Source organism: Lacerta agilis, chromosome 2 (assembly GCF_009819535.1).
Source record: "Lacerta agilis isolate rLacAgi1 chromosome 2, rLacAgi1.pri, whole genome shotgun sequence".
NCBI lineage: Eukaryota > Metazoa > Chordata > Lepidosauria > Squamata > Lacertidae > Lacerta > Lacerta agilis.
In genome coordinates this window covers 54,476,215-54,494,398 of record NC_046313.1, presented here as the reverse complement: position 1 = coordinate 54,494,398, position 18,184 = coordinate 54,476,215, and the positions used below count along the sequence as shown (strand labels likewise).

General features: G+C 44.9%; 1 protein-coding gene across 10 annotated transcripts in view; it reads right to left on the bottom strand.

The window, feature by feature from the left end:
- Positions 1-18,184, bottom strand: part of TCF7 (transcription factor 7) — a 116,051-nt gene that overhangs the window by 7,205 nt on the left and 90,662 nt on the right. For 4 of the 10 annotated variants that reach the window (XM_033140087.1, XM_033140092.1, XM_033140094.1 and 1 more), the window contains exons 6-10: positions 17,582-17,668; positions 14,315-14,425; positions 13,507-13,669; positions 11,317-11,424; positions 2,777-2,869 (exon numbers count right to left, since the gene is read on the bottom strand). In XM_033140087.1, the coding sequence (XP_032995978.1) occupies positions 2,777-2,869; positions 11,317-11,424; positions 13,507-13,669; positions 14,315-14,425; positions 17,582-17,668 (562 nt within the window). The remainder of the gene's footprint in view (positions 1-2,776; positions 2,870-11,316; positions 11,425-13,506; positions 13,670-14,314; positions 14,426-17,581; positions 17,669-18,184) is intronic. The other 6 variants (XM_033140089.1, XM_033140095.1, XM_033140096.1 and 3 more) reach the window with 3 other exon arrangements.

The window sequence follows — 18,184 nt, the reverse complement described above, 5'->3', positions numbered from 1 at the left end:
CAGTGTTTAAACATGTTTGTCATTAGTGAGGCACAAAAACCGCTTCACTGATGAAAGCAGGCAAAATCAAACCAGATTGTCTTTCCTTACACTCCTCTCCACACAGCATTGATTTTGCTTGCACTTGGAGGCCTACATTATTACGCAGCTGCCCAACACTACCATTAAAACATAATGCTGGTGGCAGTTACTATCTTACTAGCTCTGTGCCAGCGTTGGCTGTAAGATGGAAACATGTTTTAAATCCACGTGTTTGGTTTTGTGAAACTGTCTTGAGTCGCCACATACAGTTTGTGGACTGCCTCTCCAATGCTGAAAAATCAATTCCAACATTCTAAGACAGCTAGTGGTGGTATCCTTATGGACATTTCCCATTGGAATGGCCATGGGGTTTTGCATATCTGAATGCTTCCCTACATCAAATGTTGTGGCACATGGTAAGCTAGCATGACAAGGAACAAGGTTCTAGCCAAGTGTTCTCTCTGATGTACGAGCTTTCTACTTGCATTTGGTTTTTGATGTGCTCCTCCACTGGCCTCGAGTTCTAAAGACAGCACAGCACATTATGCTCTAACCTGAAAGCCCAACTGCCTGCTTCTCCTGTGCAAATTGGGCTAGAGGGCACCATTTGCCATAGAGGAGCTTTGGGCAGGAGAAGGGCACTTCACCCTTCCCTTCCTTGCCAGCTATCTTCTTCAGCTGCCCCTTAGCTGCTGCTGCTGCTGCTTTCTCCCATTTCCAGGCTCAGGACACACATTTGCAGCAGAAACACTGGACAGGACAAAAGCAGCTTGCTGAGTTGCAGAGGAAAACAGACTAGTGGAAACGCCTTCCTCCACCCAGAGTTTCTCTGTTGCAAATTGCGCCCCTCATTCTTTGCATAGGAGAAGAGGAAGATAATAAGCCAAGTCAGAGCTTGATGTCCTGCACCAAATAACAGGCTTAAGGAGGCCTTGACTGTTGGCTGCAGTCAAGGAAGATGGCGCATTGATCTGTTTCTCCTGTTGGAACATAGGAAGCTGCCTTATACAGTACTGAGTCAGACTGTCAGCACTGACTCGGCAGCTCTGCAGGATTTGAGACAGGTGGTCTTTCCCAGCCCTATGTAGAGTTGCTGGGGATTAAATCTGGGACCCCCTGCATTCAAAGAAGGTGCTCTGCCACTGAGCCACAACCCTTCCCCTAAGAAAAGCTCAGGTCCTCCTGCCACCAGTCACCAAGAAGAACCAAAAGCCAGATTTCTAGCTGCTTTACCAGCTGCTTCCACCAGAAAGCATCAACTACCAGTAGGCGAGAGGGGAACCAGTACCAACCTCTCCCATTAGCCTTTTGGATTAACACAACAATTGCTCTATGACCGTCATGTTTGCTATTGCTCCCCCTGGGGACAGGGTGGGCTACAAAATGTGCATGACTGTGACAGCCTGAATAAGTTACTAGGATGGGGTAAGGCAGAAGACGTATGGATAGAGTTCTGGAGAGCCCCTTAAGGCTTCCTCCCTTTCAGTCTGGCTGAGGCAGAAAGCCAAGGTGGCTTATCCATCATGTACACGCTGCGTGGGAATGGAATTCAGTTAAGAAAGGGGGTTAGAATGCATGGGCTGTCACCTTAGCGCACAAGCTGACTAGCAGAAGCCACAGGTAAGACAAAATCCTGGCATGGACAGTAGTAAACATCTTAGGCAATATGTACAGTGGTACCTCGGGTTACATACGCTTCAGGTTACAGACTCCGCTAACCCAGAAATAACACTTAAGGTTAAGAACTTTCGTTCAGGATAAGAACAGAAATTGTGCTCTGGCAGCGCAGCGGCAGCGAGAGGCCCCATTAGCAAAAGTGGTACCTCAGGTTAAGAACAGTTTCAGGTTAAGAATTGACCTCCAGAACGAATTAAGTACGTAACCAGAGGTACCACTGTATGTGCAAGACACACAAACCTTCACAACCCATGATCATTACCAGATGCTGGGGACAACCAAGGGGATGGGCACCACCTTCATGCCTTGCTTGTGGGTTTCCTGGAAGGCTCTGCCTGGCCACTGCTGGAAACTAAGATGCTGGACCAGATGGACCTTTGTTGGTTGAATCCAGAAAGAGCAACCCCATTGTTGCTAAAAATATATATTCGTGCAATGACTCATCAAATCGGAAGAGTCTGCATTATTTCCTTGTGGGATGCAAACAATCCATCCTTTGTCTACTTTGCTGCATCCGATTCAAATTTAAATAAAATAATGTCCGCAGCATTTGCAGCTCAGAAGGCTGATTGTGTTCAAAATGAAATTGCCACTCCAATATCTATCTATCTATCTTGGTGGTCACCTTTGACCATGTGCAAGGCCAATACATTCCAGGCCATGGATGCATCATTTTTACTGCTTTTAAAGGAAAGCCACACTGTCCAACCTGCAAACCCTCAAATTTCTTTGTTCTGTGCAAGCGTTTTCCCGAAACCATGCTCCCAAGGGCAATGGTTTGTTTTTGAGGCTGATCAGACATTAATGACCTATTTGCCTTAAAAAAGGGAAGTGCTGTCATGAAGCGTCCACTCGCTTCACTGATGCACAAGCTCGCCACAAGCACACATAGCCCACTGATTGTTCCCCTTCAACTCAACAAATTCCACAGCCAATGAGCAATTCTATGGCCATGGAAAAGCTCAGGGCTCCTGGAATTCTGCAGCCAACGCTGGGTTAGGTGGATGCATGAGTGGCAGATGGTTACAGACTCTCACTGCCGTAATGCAGAAGGACATTCGCTGCAGAATTCGCTTACCCTTGCCGCAGAAACCGGCCCCGAGGTGCTGCTGAATTCCAGGGGCCCTGAGTTAAACTTTGTGTGATCACGGGATGAAGAGCCTGAAGAAGACTGAAGAGCAAGGGGGAAAGCGTTAAAAGAGCAGCTGCGGGGAGCACTGAAACAATGCACCAAATACGTACACAAAGCACATCAGGAAGCAGATAGAAAAACAACCTAGCAGAGAGCCTATACAGAGAACAGCACCCCAACCCGGCTAATTAAAACAAGCCATTTGTGCAGCTGAAAAGGAACCTTGGAAACTAAGCACCTCGAGGCACAAAATGGAAGATGAATTTTGAAGGCCTTGGAGGGAGGAAGCAAACATACATTTATTTATTTTTTAAACCATTGGGTATTTACTATTTTGGGTCACATCTGTTGTAAAAAATAGTAACAGTACTGTGGGTTTACAGACAGAATAGTTGTAGCCAGTTGTAGTCATCCCTGCTTAGTCTTCACACACCATGAAGCACTTCTTGAAAATCCTGCAGATACTTAGGAGGGGCCAAAACACACACCAAGTGGGCCACATCCAACGGTGCACTTCTGGGAAGGGCTTTTGATCCAGAAGAAGCTTTTGCTAATGGAAAAGTAGAATTTTTGCTGATTTCCCCTGCAGCCTCCTCAATGTCACTAACTGCCCACATTCTAGAAGGAGGCATCAACACATTAAGGGCTCATCCATGCTTCCACTTGTCCCATGCCTAGAAAGCACAGGTTAGAGCGGTTTCCCCCTTGCCCCACTCCTTTCCTAGGGGAAACCTGCTCTTTAAATTGGATTGAGTGTGGCCATGCACAGCTGCAGTTCATGTGCAGGATTTCTCTTTGGACAGTGAATCTATGTTGATTCCCCGACCCTCTGCTGTGCTTAGCACATTTTCCATCAGGTTGTTTTATCTCAAGAAGACTTGGAAAGTCTTCTGCTGACCAACCCTTTTACTGAACATCACTTTTTAATAAGTGTTTAATAAGTGAAAGGGTACTGGGAAATGATGCCCTTATATTCGTTCTTAATAAACCTCCACATTTTGGGACTTTAATATTTCTTTACTTAAAAACAAAAAACAAAATAGCAGCCGCCTAACAGAAATGTCTTCAAATAAGATGTGTCAATTAGGAAAGGGTATTAGAAAAGTAGCCATAGCAACACAAGAACAAGAGACCATGCATTAATTAAGGAAGCCTTTTTGCAAAAGACATCCAGGCTGGCGTTTTCAGTGAGCAGAATCCAATGTCGCATGAACAGACCTCTGCTAATGTGTTTGAACTTTGTCTTCCTCTCTTCCCCCCTGAAGCCCCCTATGAACCCTCAAAATCTGGCAGGAACATCCCCATGGGTTACAGAACCAATTTGAGGGGGTGTAGAGGGCTGCAGGGGGAAAGAAATGAAGGTGAAGTTTCGTCACACATGCAGAAGTCTGTTCAACTTGCACATGGACAGAGTTAGATGCAACCCCGTTATTTCACCCCTATGTCCAGGGGTGCCAACTTGAATAAAATACATGGGAAGAACAGATAAGTGTTTGCCTTTGGCCAATTAATATTCTACAGCCTTTAAAATGTGTCTGGGAAGTGGGGGTTAATATTTTGCTGTTTTGTTTTACTTATTTACTTGCTTTTTATGCTGTATTTTATTCTGTGAACTGCCCTGAGATCTTATGATGAAAGGCGTATATAAATCAAATCAATCAATCAATCAAATCATGCGGTGTACGCACACTACTTGAATAGCAATGTCCATCAACTTTGGGGCAAATAGTTGGCTCCTTTTCACGTATCTGTTGTTCTCCTCAGCAATTATTAAAGAAACACCACTCGGTCCTTTCATTGGTTCATTCACTGAATATGTGTCATCCTTTGCTTTCTCATGAGTTGCCATCACAAGCTTCGTGAACAAAGCTGGCTTGGGAGTCATGGCTGCTGGTGGGGTTGCTGTTTTAGACCTGCAAACATTTAAATGCAACTCCTTGTACTCTACGTAAAGGTAGAAGAGCTCCTAAGTGTGGAAGTGAATTCATTTCCTGCCTGACAAGTCATGACGGCAAGCTGACCTAAATTCATCCTCCTCCTCCTCCTCCTCCTCCCTTCAGGGATAGAGAGCTTAACAGTCAGTGTGGGCAGGGTGGCAGACAGATTCCCAAAGCAGCTGCTTCCTGGCTTCCAGCATATCACAATAAGCACATTTGGGCCTGGGCCTAGTCTACTCCTAAGCCTTCCCATGGGTTGTCCATTTGACAGGGGAGGGAAACATGCAGTGCCCAGAAGTCAGGCAGTCACTTTCACGAACTGACTTCCTTAGATTCAGCCACCCCACATCACTGGTCTTGTTGTTCCGAGGCAGAACACTCAGTCCTTCCAGGTTAAATACTTTAACTTGGAGTCCCTCAACCTTGTTATGGCTGTGAATTCTCCAATATATGTTTGAGAAATTGCCATGGGTGCCATCGCAAAACGGGCATTCGCTGATGTTTTGCCGCTGCAACAAAGCAGCTCCCTAAAGCCACAGAAGATAGAAGTGGTGAATCTCAGCAACAAAGCAACTTGCTCAAGAAGCCTGAGTACAAGGTGGCAATCCTATGCAATGCATACAGGGGAGTAAATTCCATGGAATTTTGTCCCCTTTGTGGTAGGCCTGTGCTGTTTGGAAGCACATAAACTGAAACTAGCTAGCTGAGGAGACCTGCACATTATTGTTCTGCACAGCCCACCACCCACCTTTCTTTCTGGGGGCCAAATGCAAAAGACGACAGGACTCCTGCACCTTAGCTGTGTAAAAGAGGACACTTCAGCAGCTGCAGCTTGCCTGTAGAGAACATCTCTAGACCTATCATGCTGCCCTTACGTTAGATAGACCACTGGTCTATCTAGCCTGGCATTGGCCACCCTGATCCAGGAGATCTCCCACATCTCACTCTGAAGTCTTTCCCAACTCTGCTAGCTGAGAAGCTTCAACTGAACATATCTAGAGCTGGACCTGAAAGTTCTCCCATGCAAAAGTTATTGCATGTGGCCACTTGAACTATGGGTCCCACCATGTATCCTTTTAATTGCACATTCATGTTGGGGTGGCCATACGCAAACGTCTGCAAAAGTTCTGGGGGAGTAATATTATATTGGAAGCCACACAGAGTAGCTGGGGCAACCCAGTCCGATGGGTCGGGGTATAAAAAAATATTGTTATTATTAGTAATATAATACTGCTTCATTTTCAATCAGTGCATATCCTGTAACTTCCTGCTGAAATCAAATAACTTTCCATAGCATGAATATTCTGGGTTTCTTTTTTTATCCCACTTTTGCTGCATTGTATACAGTACCTTCCAGACAGCAATAATGGGACAGAATTGCAGAACAACAAGGAAAGTACAATAAATCCAGTGCAATGAACACATTGAAGAATATACCTGAAATATTATCACTGGGATGAGGATTTGAGATCCCAAGCAATACACCACTACTTCACAGGCCTTTTATGGTGAACACCTAAAGGGTAATATGTTGGCCTAGATGATACATGGTAGATTGTAAACAGTCTCTCAAAATGAAAAGCAAACAGGTGAAGCTGAGCAGAGGGCCATCTATTACCTGCAAACAGGCTCCCTCCAGTGGCAAAAAAATAAAAATAACAGAGAACGGGGCCAGGTTGTTGCCCAACTCTTACTTTGAAGTGAGAGAGGGCTCTGCCAGTTCCCAGAGCAGGCTATTTATAAATGAGTCTAAATAGGGAATGGTGAAAAAGTTGAAAGGAAACATCCTAGAAGAAAATCATCTGACTAAAACACTTGAGGAAACGATATGCAAAATCCTCATCTTACATTTAGCTGGATGACTGCAGGCTAAGCTAGTTGCATATCTGCATGGAGGAAAAGATTTGAGTTCAGAAATTCTGGCGGACCCTGATGATGGCGGACCTCTGGATGATTTGCAATCGCTGGAGCAAGGATTTCTGACTCTCAATTATTTAACAGCAACCTAATTTTTGCCACCTAAATCTGGCTGCTGAAGAAAAGAAAGCTTACCGTGTGGGTGGACTTCTGAGCAAAAGGGAGTGTGAAATTGGTTCTGTTCTGGCACTGAAAACAAATTCCTAGGCTCAGAAAGTGCTCAGAAGTACCCTGTTCTTTAAGGCTAACTGTACGTTTCTTGCATAGTAACCTCCAAGCACCAGAGATCTTGCCAACCTTGCTCTAGGCTCACATGCTGTGAAACTGTACCACCCATGTTGGCATGCACCTGATAGGAAGAGATTGATGCACAGGAGCCAAAGGGCCATAGCTCTGTGGTAGAGCATCTGCTTGCATGCAGAAGGTCTCTGGTTCGAATCCCAGCACCTCCAGGTAGAGCTTGGAGAGACACCCCCCCCCACCTCACCTGAAACCCTGGTGAGCTGCTGCCAGTCGGTGTAGGTAATACTGAGCAAGATGGACCAGTGGTCCGACTCGGTATAAGATAGCCGCCTATGTAAATTTGGTGAGATGCTGTGCTTGTGCAGGAAGTTGGGATGTGGAGCTACCTAACAATGGAGCACAAATTGTGTTTGAGGGGTGCTGAGTCTTAGGCGACTACAGGCTTTCAAACACTGCAGCTGCACTCTGGGGTGGAAAAGCAGCTCACAGAGTTGGCACATAATAAATAAATAATTATTATTTATACCCCGCTCATCTGGCTAGACCTCCCCAGCCACTCTGGGCGGCTCCCAACAGAATATTATTATTCATAATAATAATAATAAAAAGTGGTAAAACATCAAACATTTAAAAAAACTTCCCTAAATGTATACAGGGCTCATTGATCGGCACATGCCCCATAATTGCATGTTCAAGTGCATTAACAAGTCACGAGGAGGGTGTGGGAAGCCCTCTTTTAAAAAATTAAAAATTCCAACACCACCAACCAGGCATGCATCAACGAAAACAACTTGGATGGACGTCTTTTAATGAGATATAATCTCTCACATATGTGTTTTTTTTTGGGGGGGGGACAGACGGGAAGTACAGTTGCAAACTGCAACTTCCTTTCCCAATTGTCTCTCAAATTTAAAGCAAAGAAGTGTTGGCCTGGCAGGACCATTAGAAACAGGTACAGACAGAGTGGTGTAGTGGTTAGAGTGCTGAGTCTATGACCCGAGAGACCAGGGTTCAAATCTCCATCTTCTGCCACTAAGCTCACTGGGTGTGAACTTGGGCCAGTCGCCAACTCCCAGCCCAAACTACCTCAAAGGGTTGTTGTGAGGGTAATATGGAACTAGAGCGCCACGCATACACCACTCTGAATTCCTTGGAGGAGGGGTGGGATATAAATTTGATAAATATATGATAGAATGAAGGCAAATCAATGAACTGTAGAGTTCAAAGGAGTTTGGGTGATGCTGGGTTCATTCAGACAGCTTCCTAAAACCCCAAGATCTTTGGCACACATTTCAGAAAGGGAAGGGTACCGGGTACTATCAAATTTGAAGTATTTGCTTCAGTTCAGCTATCAGCTGACGTTTGGGCAGTATTTGCCTTCTTTAAATCCTGGGCTTTTGTCACCTTCCATGGATGAGATCAGAAGAGGCAATGGAACCAAGCAGGACCTAGTAATGTGAACCTGGCAAATGCAAAATGCAGAATCAGCATGAACCAAAAGCAAGTGCGGCACATGATGTTGGGGCGAGCCGTGATCAAGATGGATCGAGTAATATTAATCTCTCGCTAGGTAAGTGTATGATCATGTCAAACAAAAGTTAAGTATGACAGATCACCCAAGAGAGAATACGTGTTAATTTACATTGATAATTAAGAGCTCTAAGACAAATATAGGTGTGGTGATTATTATTAGCTGCGAGTCTCTTCTCTCTGTGCATTTTAATTTCTCTTGAGGGCCTTTTTTCTGATGACCATAAATCTAGTGCAAGCTCATATAAATTAAAAAGAAACCACTGCTTATTACCTCACAGCTTTCCTGCCTATTTCGCACTGCGAGCACCTGGAGACAGACGGTAGGAAAGTGGGTATTACCATGAACTTCTAAACAGGGAGTGCAAACCCTCAAACGAAAAAGTCACTACAGTGTAAACAGATAAATTACTAGTTATGAAACAGAACCTTAATATGCTAAGTTTCAATCAAACAAGAAACTGAATATATTGGAGTCGCACCTTATTAGCAGTTGTTGCATTTTTATTCCTTTGGCCAGCTCCAGATGTTGGACATTTGCCAGGGGCTCAAGCCCAACGTGGAGACCACTGCCCGGACGGTACTCCCTTTCCCATTTTGCAAAGAGTATCCAATAAGATCGATGCAGCATTAAGAGAATTCTCAGTTTTTATGTGCTGCCTCTTCAGGGTTAAGAAGGCTTACTGATGGCTGCGGGCCCTCATATCCTGAAACCAACACTATTTAATATGATGATGATAATAATATAAACCATATTTTTCCACTACTATCTTGCCTACTACAATTTAAAGAAGGGCAAAAAGGGGAGGGGGAGAAAGAGATCAGAGGTTAAAAGTTTAGGAGAAATATGTTTTTGGATGTAGTGTTTAGCTAGCAAGGAGGGAGGCATACAGAGCACAAGGGCCTCAGATGCATAGAAAGAGGGGAAACCAAGAAGAAGAGAAGAAGAGTTTGGACTTGGTATCCCGCCTTTCACTCCCCTTAAGGAGTCTCAAAGCGGCTAACAATGTCCTTTCCCTTCCTCCCCCACAACAAACACTCTGTGAGGTGAGCGAGGCTGAGAGACTTCAGAGAAGTGTGACTAGCCCAAGGTCACCCAGCAGCTGCATGTGAAGGAGCGGGGAAGCGAACCCAGTTCACCAGATTACGAGTCCACCGCTCTTAACCACTACACCATGCTGGCGCAGGAAAGACAGAGGCAGAAGCACTAACACAGGGTTGGGGAAGCTGAGGCCTTCTGGATATGGTTGGACTCCAATCTCCCCCCAGGCATTCTTATTTCTCCCCTTCCAATATATATTTTTAATTTGTTTTATTTATTAAATTTATATACCGCCCTTCATCCAAATATCACAGGGCAATTTACATATATAATCACTTTAGCCACCCAAACTAACAGTGAGCAAACACAGACACCCACAGCAACTCTCGACATAGATATATTGATATCAGGTATACATAACTTTATCTGGATTGCACTCTACTACATCTGGGCTAAAAAGAGCTGTTGAATAACAGCTACAGCATGGCAATGCTCAATCTGCTGGAAATATTGTGATGTATTATAGTTTATTAAATTAACCCCCTAAACCCAGTAGTTTCAGAAGATTTTACTGCAGGGACCCTCCAGCAGTGACAGAACTACATTTTGGGGGCCCTGAACCTTGAACTGTCATGGGGGCCCCTTTGCCACCAGCAACAAGGTCTGAGTAAGTCCTGTTATCATCTTCATTGGGGTGGTTTCGTGACAGATCACCACACCTTTATAACACCTGTACTACCGACTCTCAAACTTTGGGATTGTTGAAATACAGACAATAAAAAAACAATTTGAGTCACGCCACTCATATTGGGTCTACTAGACCCAAAAATCAATGTGGACTTGAGTTGCTTCTGGGGCCCCTCCAGGATTAGGGCCCTGGAGCCTAAGCTTCATTAGTTTCATAGTAGATCCACTCCTGCCCTCCAGTTAAATTTGTATTTCTATTGGTTCCTTTGAACACCTGGGTGTTAGTCTGGGAAATAGTGTGGTGACCTCCTTGAGATCGGTAGGGGTTTTTCAACTCTTTTTTTCTAACTGAAGTGCCTACGAATTGTGTAATATAGATCTTGGTGTCTGGGTACATCAAAAGCAGTTTGTAATGCAGTGTGGGAAGGTGATGTTAAGGTAGGGGAGAGGAGCCAGAAGCCCCACCAAACATTCAGAAGCCTAAAAGTGAAAACCTCTCAGCATTGTTGGCTGCCTTGCATCTAATGTCAACCTGACAATCTATCTATATATGTATGTATGTTTAATGTCCCTGTGACTTATCTGATCTAACCCTTTGGGAATTGCTTCTCTGATTTTGTGTCGTCTGCAAACTATCTGTGAGACAAATTGCTGTAAACCATTATCCGCAAAAGAAGTCCTCTTCAGGGATTTGACCTGGAGCCCTGTGGGCTAAAGTGGGTGTGGTAGGAGTGGCACATGGCTTCTCTCCCCCCCCCCCATTCCAAATCTGACCTTCACTTGCGAAAGTCTGAAGGTGTATTAAAAAAAAAAGAGAGTGCATTTAGGTCCATAAGCTTACAAGCTTCTCTGATACTGGGAATCCTGATAAGGCATTTGCCCAAGCACACTTGCAATGCCCCTTTCAGACCTCCATCCCAGACAAGTGAAGGTCAGGCATGGAGGGGCTGCAGGTGATGCCCATGCTCCCAGTTCCCCATCCCACTTTTGCGATGCTCGTGCCCCCTTCCCACTTCAGCCCATCCCATGCCTAGTCTGAATGTCTGGAAAGGCACACAGTTTGAAAGGCAACATCAAAACTTCACGGACATATGATTCTCACGAGGCCACCAGAGACCCAGAGTACTCACGTAGTTATCTCTTGCAGACCAGCCGGGGTAGAGCTGCATGTGGAGCTGCCTTTCCTTGCGGGCCAGTTCATAGTACTTGGCTTGTTCCTCCCGTGACAGCGCGTGCCACTGCAACAGACACCACAGAAAGCCGTGAGACACCAAGAGACACCATCCCTCTGATCAGAAAAGGGCAAATGCTAAGAGTGGATACCAGACACCAGACCTGGGGAACCTTTGACCCTGCAGATGTTGCTGAACTGCACCTCCCACCAGCTCCAGCCAGTATGGCCAATGGCTAGGGGTGATGGGAGGTTTGGCTAGCAATACCCGGAGGGCCAAAGGTTCCCCAGGCCTGCCACATATGGAAACAGTGCTGAGAGGACCGGCAAAACCACCCTGAATCGGAAAACAGAAAGTTCCTGGAATTTTGGAAGGCAAGGGAATAATTTAATAAAGTTTCCATTGGTATCAATGGGATATCTTTAATGTTTGTAGCCATACCAAGTGGTGGTGGTGATGGTAGTGGAGATTTTCAGGTGGGTTGCAGCTGGGGAGAGTAGATAAAGCTCCCCTCACTATGCACTGCAGACAATTACCTGCCCCAGCCCCAGTACCTGTAATTAACTAAAGAAATGCTAGATGCTGAGCTGCCTGCTACATATTAAGGAAAGACTTAGTTTGGTCCTTATACATCATTACTCCAGTCACTGTAATCTAGTTGCACACAGCTCTGTTTTTATTCAAATAGACCGCTGTGTGCAGGGAGCAGGGAACCTTTGCCATATAACCAGAAAGCAACAGTCTCTTATTTCTAGACATGAATGGTGAAGCATTCTTACTGCTCAAGTAAGACAAAACTGTTTTGGGGAAATGGAGAAGCCAAAATTGGACTGAACAACCATTTATTTTTGTGGGTTTTCTCCTCTGGCTGCTACAGAAGAAACAAAAGTACAGGAAAAACCAGGTCTTTACTGTCAAAATCTAAAACCAGAGTTATAAATGTAGAGTTCTTGGGATTAAATTTAAAGTTGTGTGGCTCAGTGGTTTGTGCTCACAGAAGCAAGGGAAAGTTGTATGCCAAGGTTAAGGGGGGGAGGAGTCCAGTAAATCCACTGATCATGAACTTGGGGGAACCCAGAGTCAAATTCTTGCTCAACCATAGACTCACTGAGTGGTCACTGGTAGGTCCCAAGGCCTCACTCAAAGTTCCCCACATACATAGTGAAAATAATTAGGACTCGCCTCACATAGTTTTGCAGACATGTGCTTTGTGAAGTGAAAAGCACTTTACATGTTAGAAGTGATCCAGAAACAATTGCAGAGTCTTAGCTGAAAACTATTGCTGCAACTTAAATTTCCTGACAACATAGCAGGCTTGGAAAACCCCAATAATAAAATTGGCAAAAGACAATAAAAGACAAAGCAAGGCGTTGAAGGCTTTCCTTGGCAGTTCCTACAGCAACGTAAGGTTCCTTAAGACAACTTATGAAATTCATTATAGTGGATCTTGGAAGCCCACATAAATGCACTCAGTGGAGGACAATTAGGCTAAATAGGGAGAAGGTGGAGCGAAAGCATGGAGTCCTTGGCTCCCTAAGTTTCTGCTGACCTTTTCAGATTCAGTAATACAGTCTGCCAGGCCACTACATCTAAGAGAGTGGTTTCAAAACCATTAATGAGAATCCTAAAGAAAAGAAATACCTGCATGGGCCACAGTCATCAGTCCCAGCTTCACTTGAGCGGACACACACACACACACACACACACACCCCATTAACCTCCTTGCTAACCATGGTTACCCTAACAGCAGCATAGCAGCCTATCCACAGTGCTGTGGGAACCTCCAGCTAATTCAGCTGGCAAATGGCCATTTGGGAATCTATACCACCAAGCATGAAAGGCCAGCCATCTTCCACCATCTTTCCCAACCCAGTGGAGTTGGGTCTGTATTTGCTCTTCAGGAGGCTGGATGAAGCCTGTGCTCAGATCCTCCTTGTGGGCTTCCCACAGAGATCTGGTTGGGTGCTGTCAGAACAATACGGTGGACTAGATAGGCTTGATCTTCTAGTCAAGGCTCTCCTCACGTTCTTAAACCATGGATCCAAAAAGCCCATGGCCTCTGGAAGTGCCGAAGATGCATTTGCTAGCACATATCCATGATGCCTCCCAAGTCATCAGAACACCCCCACCTCCTTTTTGTGCTCTTACCCGCCTTCCTAATATCTGATTAATGGCTGCACTTTCTTTCAAGGTGCACTCAGCAATGACTGTCCCCCGCATCTCTTTCATATACAGCATGAAAGCATTCAGAGGCTTCTTGATGGTAGGCTTCTTGGCTTCCTTCTCTCTCTTTGGTTCTGGTTGTGATTTCCTTGCCGGAAACAGGAAAAAACAACAACCAGTTAGTAAAATAGAACTGAGTGGTAACCGGGAATCTTGGCTGCTGGGAAAATACTAAAATCCATGAGCCAAAACTTAAGATTTAAATATATATATTAACAGTAAAATACAGACTCCAGCAATGGCCTAGTTGCTGCCATTGGAGACACAATGCTGGACTCTGTACAGTCTCTGATCTGATTCGGCACAGACAGATATTACCTGTTATTTATTAACTGTGAGACAAGACCCACTGCATTTACTGTTCCAGTTTGCAGAACTGTAAATGGTCTGCATCTGGGCTGGGGACCTCTGTGGTCCTCCAGGTGTTGTTGCACTCCAACTTCCATCAGCCCCAGCCTGCATTGTCAATGGTCAGGGATGATGGTGCAGGAATCCAGAAACATTTGAAGGGCATCAGTTTCCCCACCCTCATCGAAACAGGCCTTGGGGCAGGGGAAAGCAGAGTGGCTGAGAGAAGTGTGAAATGTCATCCTCCTAGCTGCTTTCCCCCCCACTGGAAGTGGCACCATACTGGCTCTGCTATGCTAAGGAGAAGCAGCTTCAAAAAGGTGCAAAATGGATGTGGAATTATATCGTTCCAGCCTAAGCTTTCTCCCAAGACCTGGTCACTTACATGCTCCGGTCGTAATGGTCAAACTCTTGTTTCCCAGAGGGAGATGTGATACCCGGGTGCGGGATTCCTGTGGTGTGCATTCCAGAGCCGAGCATTAAGGGATGTGTGATCCTGTAACATAAAGCATGTTTGTGACTTCCTGGGCTTTTAAACAGATTACAGACCTCCTGGGTTTCATACTGCAGTTGGCCCGCACTCTAAATAAATGAGAGAGAGGACCACCTTTAAGAATGCTCAGTAGACTGTTTGATATTAAAATGGAGTGGTTGCATATTCAATGACAATTCCAAAAAACACACAGCAGCGGAAACATGGTGGATGGGTTTCTAAAAGCTTACGCAGCTGCAAAAGGTCTGTAGCATGGATCCTTAGTTATATTCTGTGGAGCTGCCACATTCTGGAACAGGGCCATTGAATTAAGACAGGCAACATTGGGACATTTAGCAATGTCAATCCTACCTAATTATTTGTTTTTCAAGTGTTTGGGAGACAGAGGTTTGCCCACTAGGTGGCACTCTTTGAATTTCCCCCTCTATATTCACAGTAGCAACTGAGCAGGAGCTCATTAATTGAGTATAATTTACATGTGAAGTGACTCTCTGACATCCATTTGCATTATCCTAGGTAATCCTGACATTCTGTAGTACTACTACTAGTAGTAATATACCCCACCCACCTGGCTGGGTTTCTGTAAGTGAAGCATTCTTCCTGAACTACCCGGTAATAGCACGAAGCTGATGGCAATGCCGAGGCAGGCAATGCCAAGCCTGACTTGGTATTTTCTCCTCATTGGGCCTGCAGTTAAATAGAGGCTACAAGACTTAATTTGGTGTGTGATTAAACTTAAAGGGCTGTACTTAACTGTTCTCAGCGCACACACCAGTTTTCAGTTTTAAAGGGTGGGCATTTTGCACGGGCTTTTGGCTGCATGTGTACTGCTCTTGCCTAAGTAATCCATGGTCCTAGTGACACTGAAGTGTGGCTAAGCCCATTTCAGGTTAGGCCCTGGGCAAAATTTTTATACCAACTGCTTTGCAAAAACAGTGCGGATTTAAGCCATTGGTCATCTAGCTCAGTATCATCTGCTCTGATTGGCCATGGCTCTCCAGGGTTTCAGGCAGGGTTCTCTCACAGCCATATCTGGAGATACCAATGATTGAAGCAGATGCCCTCTCACTAGGCCTCAGCCTAACAGTGTGATCTAGCACCTGTAACACAAACATTACGGCCGTCTCCAGGCCTCGTTGCCTGCCTGGAGCAATTCTGAGCACAATGGGACCTGGGAGGGCAAAGCAAATGCTATCATTGCGATCATAACACAGCTACTTAAGATTAATAGTTTATACACCCTTCATCAGGCCTGAAAATATTTTTCAGCACTGGAGAATGATGCTGTCAGTTTACCAAGCTTCATGAGTGAAGCTTGAGACAGCAGGATTGCCCATGGGAGACAACCAACTGTTCATTAGCTCTGTTGGCACAAAAAGAAATGATGCTTGATTTTAATCTACTGGCATGACTTGAAGCTTGATCATTATCTGCCGAGGTGTGTGTTCTTGTCTGCGAAACCTGCCTTGTTCTTCTCTGTAAAGTGGGAATGCCGGTATGATGAAGAATGAAACTGTCAGGCAACCAAGGAGGTCTGCAGAGTCATTTATCTTAAATATTAAGATGCTTAGACTGGAGTAGTTGCCTCCGGCAGGCTGAAAATTAAGGTAATAACAATAGTACTATCATCCTCATCATAATCAAGTGCCTTTTTGACTACTGTTCCTAAAGCAAATCCCATGATGTCTTCATCAAGAGACGTACTGAGCACTCTTATTAGTACTACACAGAGTAGAAGCCAAAGCTAGAGAAATGCCCAACCAAGTGATGCGCATATCTATATCATCTGTCTATCTATCTATCTATCTATCTATCTATCTATCTATCTATCTATCTCACAAACAAACACACTCACTCCCTGTAGGTTAAAGCTCATCCCTGTCGGACCTTCTCAAGACAGACAAGGAAGATGGAAGTTGGCTTCAGGTTGTTCTAATGAATTCTTGAACATCTCACAACCAGCATCTGGATTGGTAGTGCAGATCTGGAGAGCCAATAGGAAATCTGTGTTCCCTTCTGAAGGCAGGTCTAAAGTTTTTTAAAGTGTTGCATGGGGGGCACTGCAGTACACAGTCCTGCCACCACAAAAGGAACAGCCTGAAAAAAGCAAATATTTGGTTTGTATCATGGTACACTGATGCTTCTAGTTTACTACCACCCTCAGCTGTTGTAAATTGCCATACTCCAGGTTACCAAAGCCAGCAATCTTAAGCCAAGGGAGGGCTCTTGTCAGGGGCCATACAAGGAATTAACTGAACAAGGAGGACATTGCCAGGCATCTGCCTTGCACTCGAGTAGAGCATGATGCATGGAGGAAAACTGATAGTGGACTCAAGCAGTGGAGTGAGTGAGGAATGAGAACCTGACCTGATGGTTTGAATTTATCAGGTTCTCTGTCCCAAACAAGACCAAGACTTGTTAGCTGAAGATGACAACCATTGCAGAGGTAGTAATAAGGGTGCCCATTATGTTCTGCAGTATTATGAAGTAACACCACAAGGGGAGCCTTATGCTGGAGACAGACAACAGCGTTGTTGATTCTTTTGAGAGCTGAAAGCAAAAAGGGACACCATTGCTTGCAATCTATGTGCTCATCCTTCTTACCAAGCCTGGTAAATAACCTTTGCAAAGTTTTGCGTTGTTGTTGTTGTTGTTGTGTTTGTTTTTTTAAAAAAAAATCTGGGGAGGAAGAACTGTTTAACCACAGGCAACAACAGAACAAAAGAAATGTGTGCACACCATGAGAGGTGAAACCTTTCGTCAAAGCACTTACAAATTCTATTTTTTTGTCTCCAGCCACATAAGACTAAGAGACATACTGACGTTTGAGGCTGCAGTGGTAGTGCTCACATGAAGACGGACTTTACAGCATCTTCATGAGGGTTCTCTCTCTCCACCCCCCTACTATTGTTGACCAAAGCCAAAATTGTGTTACTCCTTTTTGATAGAGTGCTAAGTTTGTGTGTTGTTTTAAAGTATTATTATTATTATTATTATTATTATTATTATTATTATTTCAAAAAGCCACCTGCCTAAAACAGGAGACTCCCTTCCCTGTTGCTGCCACCCAGAAGCCTCCCTAAACGCTGCAAGCTTGAAAGGCGTGGACTGCAAAAGAAGCAGAGTGATTTTGTCCTGACTTAGGCAGCTCATACTTACCTAGAGAAAGAAGCCCCAGCAGTGAGCGCCGACGTATAGGGCTGTCTAAATCCACATGACTGGAAAGGACAGACAGGCTGGCTCTGCCTGGGATCAGGAAGAAAGAGTCCATAAAGCATCTATATCGGTGCCACCTTTCCTGCATACCCTTTTCCCAATTGGACTCATCACGGACTTGTATTTTTGGGAAAAGGAGAAGCCTCCTGTTGTACATTGGCTTCTGTCCCGATTTAGAGGGGGGGGGTGAAGTGAGGTGAGCTTCAGCTGGAGGTGGGTCTAAACAGGTCTACAGGAAAGTTCCACTAATGCCACCTTAAAACCCTACCTGTGCTTATTATACTCTCAGCTCTGCAACGCTGCTAAAGAACTAGGCCTAGATCCAAGTTGATTTGCACACAAGCTTCTTGATGCTCCCTATAGGCCTAAAGGGTGACATTTCGAATCCTACTGGATGCTGATTCCAAATGCTTTCTCCTTAGCTGTAACTGAAGCAGGAACCTCTGGGTTTGGAGTGCTGTTGATGGCATCGCTTACTCTTGGTTCTGTACCTTAGTCATTAAAAGCTGGTGCAGGGTGAAGATGAGCAGGAACAGCGTGAGTGGC